Raw genomic sequence first — 3,794 nt, 5'->3', positions numbered from 1 at the left:
GTAAATATATTAGTGTGTGTGCACACACAAAGAAAATAACCTAAAAATAGTATTTCCTATTTTATTCACAAATAACAGATTGACATTTACTTATCTCTTCCCACTCACTTCATCCCGCTATGGCCTATCCATTTTCATTACTAAACGACTCGTAGTATTTTGTTTCTAAAGTATTCTGTTAGATTTTACAGATTAAAAAAAAAAAATAACCATCTTTGTATACAAAAAAATGTTTTTTTTTTACTCAAAGATGACATTTTATTATTGACATTATTAAGATATTATGTATTCCATGTTATTCTATTTTTTCTGGTAATAACAAAATAACCGGTGTATATTTGACAAATTTTGTCAATTTTTTTTTAATTTAAAAATCAAGAGATCGTCTTTATACGTTAGTAGAAATAACCATAGAGTAATAATTAAAACAAAATGCAAAGAAATTGGTAACAATTTACATCTTATTGGTAATTTAATATTGTAACATCAAATGATTTATTGTTCAGCCTATATTAATATACATTCACAATTTTTTTTTACATTTTATTGAATATGCAATAAACATTTTAGACATAACCTTTACATAGTTGAAGTTTTTTAAATTTCACTCCAATATTTTAATAGTTTTAATAATACTCCAAGAAATGTTATATTCATACATTTGAATACAATGAAGCCATGTTTACTAAAATAAGATATGTAAATTGTATATTACCCATAGCCATAACCTATTGAACATGTCACCAGTGTTACCCAATCTTTATGATGACAACCATAGAGCTCGGCGCAAAAGGAACACTGACCATAGACACCGGAGCCACGTTCCCACTATAACTTTATGAATGTGTATCATTGTCAAAAGTGAGCAACAGCCACCGGTGTTAAGGACCCATCACTTTTTAAAACTCGAGATATGTGTCCCGTAGCGAGTGGCCACTGGCCACAAGTATGGGCTGTGTTCTCACAAAATGTGTGAGAAATCGTATGAGCTGCTTGTTGCTGGCCACTGGTAGCTTTGGTTAGTGTCCCGTCTGCACCCAGCTTAAGTTAAAAATAAATATGGACAAAAAATGACATCTCAGTCTTCACAATCTATTAAGGACATAGCAATGGGACGGATATTTAATCATGTTTAAATATTTTCACCATAATTACACAAAAACTCACAAATTTTTACTGTTATTTTGTGATAATTATCACAAAATAACAGTAAAAATGAAAAAATGGCCAACCATTTTCTTACATATCCCAATTTAAGCTTTTAATTGAAATGAAAGATACAACCATAAGAAACAATTTACAAAGACTGGGAACAACTGGCACAATACATTTAGACAGACTTTACAAATATGATTATAACAGTTAACTTACAAATTAAACTTAACTCAAACTAAGTGAATTCACATTTGTGGCAGGAACTCAATAGGTGTGGCAAACTTGAAGTCTTCGGGGAACAGCTTAGCAGCAAATGGATACATTAACTTGTAAGATTGTCGAATGGTAACATCGGCCACACCCGCTATGTCACCAATTTCTTTTTGACTGCGCTTGTCATCTGACGCCTGGAAATAATACCATAACTCTTAAATAAATTATGAACTTTTATAAAACAAGAATCTAAGCAAGATTGATTAGCTGTGCATAGTCTATTAATATTTTTATAGATTTTAAATATTACAAGAGCTAAGTTCATATTTTTTTCATGATTTCAAAGAATTCTGTTACGAAATTATTTTAACCCTTATTGTGGCAAGATTTATTTTTTGAAGAAAAGCAAAAAAGAAAGTGATAAATTATTTTATAGCGGTTATATTTTTTTACAAAGGTGTATGTATGGTATACTATACATAATGAACATAAGGGTTAACAATAAATTGAATTGTTCACATCAGACAAAAGTAGGTTGATATATTAAATATTTTATAGAATATGCAACTTATAAAAAACAAGAACTAATAACATACTAAAAGTAGGTTAACATATTACTCAGCGACTTAGTAATACATATGAAAGTAGAACTATTTCATAACTCACCTGAGACGCCATATAAATAGCAGCCGCAGCAACAGATATTGGACTACGACCAGATACAATATCCAATTCTCCAGCTTTCCGAGCAATGTGTGTAGCGGCACGTTGCACTGAATTTGGTAGACCAAGGTTCGAACAGAACCGAGACATGAAATCTGCAGTTGTGATAAGCTCCACTGAAGTTTCAAGTGCTTTGAGAATAAGCTTAAAACACCTTCCAATTTCTCTTTTACTTATTTTGCTGACTGCACAAATTTCTTTGAATGTACGAGGCACACCTTCCTGTCTACACGCAATGTACAGACAAGCAGAGGCAATAGCATCATTAGCTCTGCCTTTTAAGTTTTTACCATCATGGACCTGTAAAATAAGAATGCAAAACATATTAATTTATACATTGAAAGAGTTCCAAAAGAATTTATTAAAAAGTGCAGTGAAATTAGTAACTCAATCTGAACTTCCATATAATTTTTTTTTTTCTTTTTATACACAAACACATTAAAAATGTAATTTTAATTTAAGTACATTTGTATCACCTGTTTAAATAAATTATTAGCTCTATCCACAATTGTTTTGGGCAGATTTATTCGGTCAGCCATTGTGTTTATTTCTCGGAATGCATTAATAAGTGCTCTGTCATTACTACTGATATTTCGTCTGTTTTGGTATTTAGATACTCCAAAACTGTCAAATGAAGCATCTCCGCGACCTGGTCCTATGATAGTAGAGAGATCGCCACCGGAAAGCAAGGGGTTCTCTGGTCCACCAACACGGGATGGATCCACACCTGACTTTTCGTTGCTAAAGGTTCGCCATTCTGATCCCACATCTATAACCCTGGAAATATTTAACAAATCTTTTATTTATAAGTTTTACATTATTAAAATATGAGACATAGATAGTGTTAAAGTTTTTAGTTCAAGGGAATACAATTGGAAACAATTTGCAGTCAAAAATGAAAAAGTTTTTTTATACACTTAAAAAATGCATTTACAAGCAGAACTAGTTGTTATGAAATATCAATATACAAATAGTACAACATAATTACCTGTCTCCCACTACAAGACCACATTCTGAACATATCATGTCACCAGCCCTGTAATCCTCAATAAGGGGTGCATCTGGGTGAGCATAGCACACCACTTTGTTAGTCTCCATTCTAAACATACAAAAGAAAGTAATACATCAGATATGCAGTACTCAATTATGAACTATATTTTTAACAGTTTAAAGCCAACATTGTAGTTACAAACTGATTACTCAGTTTATTACTATATTAAGATATAGTTTGTTTACTTACTTAAAAGGACACTTACTGAATCCCGAAATATATAAGAACAAAAATAAATATTAAAAACAAACCTCGACGTGCTCGCCATGATTGATTGTCAATTCTGAATGTCATAGACAATAGAGACAAACGTTGAGCCGAACACCAAAGAGTATATAAAATATGAGCACCGAGCACTATGACCTACCACAGAGTAAAATATAACCACAAGCCATAAACTAGGTTTCATACCTTATGGGTTTAGCAAGTTTTATCTTTACCGATTTCGATTTTAAATAAAGTGACTTTTTTAATTGTGTGTGCATATATCTAAAATTACGTTACTTTTTAGCTTAAGTTTACACCAAATATTTCCTACTGAGCTAAAATTTTTTTGTTTCTTCTCGCCTCAAGAACCTCAGTAAATTCCTAATAGGATGATGGGTTAAATACAATATGGACTTGCCCTAAACATAATGATAAAACAAACACA

The 3,794-nt window shown here is 31.5% G+C and overlaps 1 protein-coding gene across 2 annotated transcripts; it reads right to left on the bottom strand.

The window, feature by feature from the left end:
- Positions 1-1,195: 1,195 nt before the first annotated feature.
- TfIIB (transcription factor IIB) lies at positions 1,196-3,482 on the bottom strand. 2 transcript variants are annotated; one of them, XM_013325570.1, is made up of 5 exons: positions 3,394-3,482; positions 3,080-3,190; positions 2,568-2,868; positions 2,035-2,391; positions 1,196-1,562 (listed from the first exon to the last, which is right to left on the bottom strand). In XM_013325570.1, exons 1-5 carry the CDS (start codon positions 3,408-3,410, stop codon positions 1,401-1,403), a joined length of 948 nt encoding a protein of 315 aa, XP_013181024.1. In that variant the 5' UTR covers positions 3,411-3,482; the 3' UTR covers positions 1,196-1,400. The 2 variants fall into 2 exon arrangements, with proteins under 2 accessions (XP_013181024.1, XP_013181025.1); XM_013325571.1 differs by having other exon boundaries at positions 3,332-3,408.
- Positions 3,483-3,794: the final 312 nt, after the last annotated feature.

This window comes from Papilio xuthus, unplaced genomic scaffold (genome assembly GCF_000836235.2).
Source record: "Papilio xuthus unplaced genomic scaffold, Pxut_1.1 DF824655.1, whole genome shotgun sequence".
NCBI classification, from domain to species: domain Eukaryota; kingdom Metazoa; phylum Arthropoda; class Insecta; order Lepidoptera; family Papilionidae; genus Papilio; species Papilio xuthus.
This window is presented reverse-complemented; position numbering and strand designations above follow the sequence as displayed.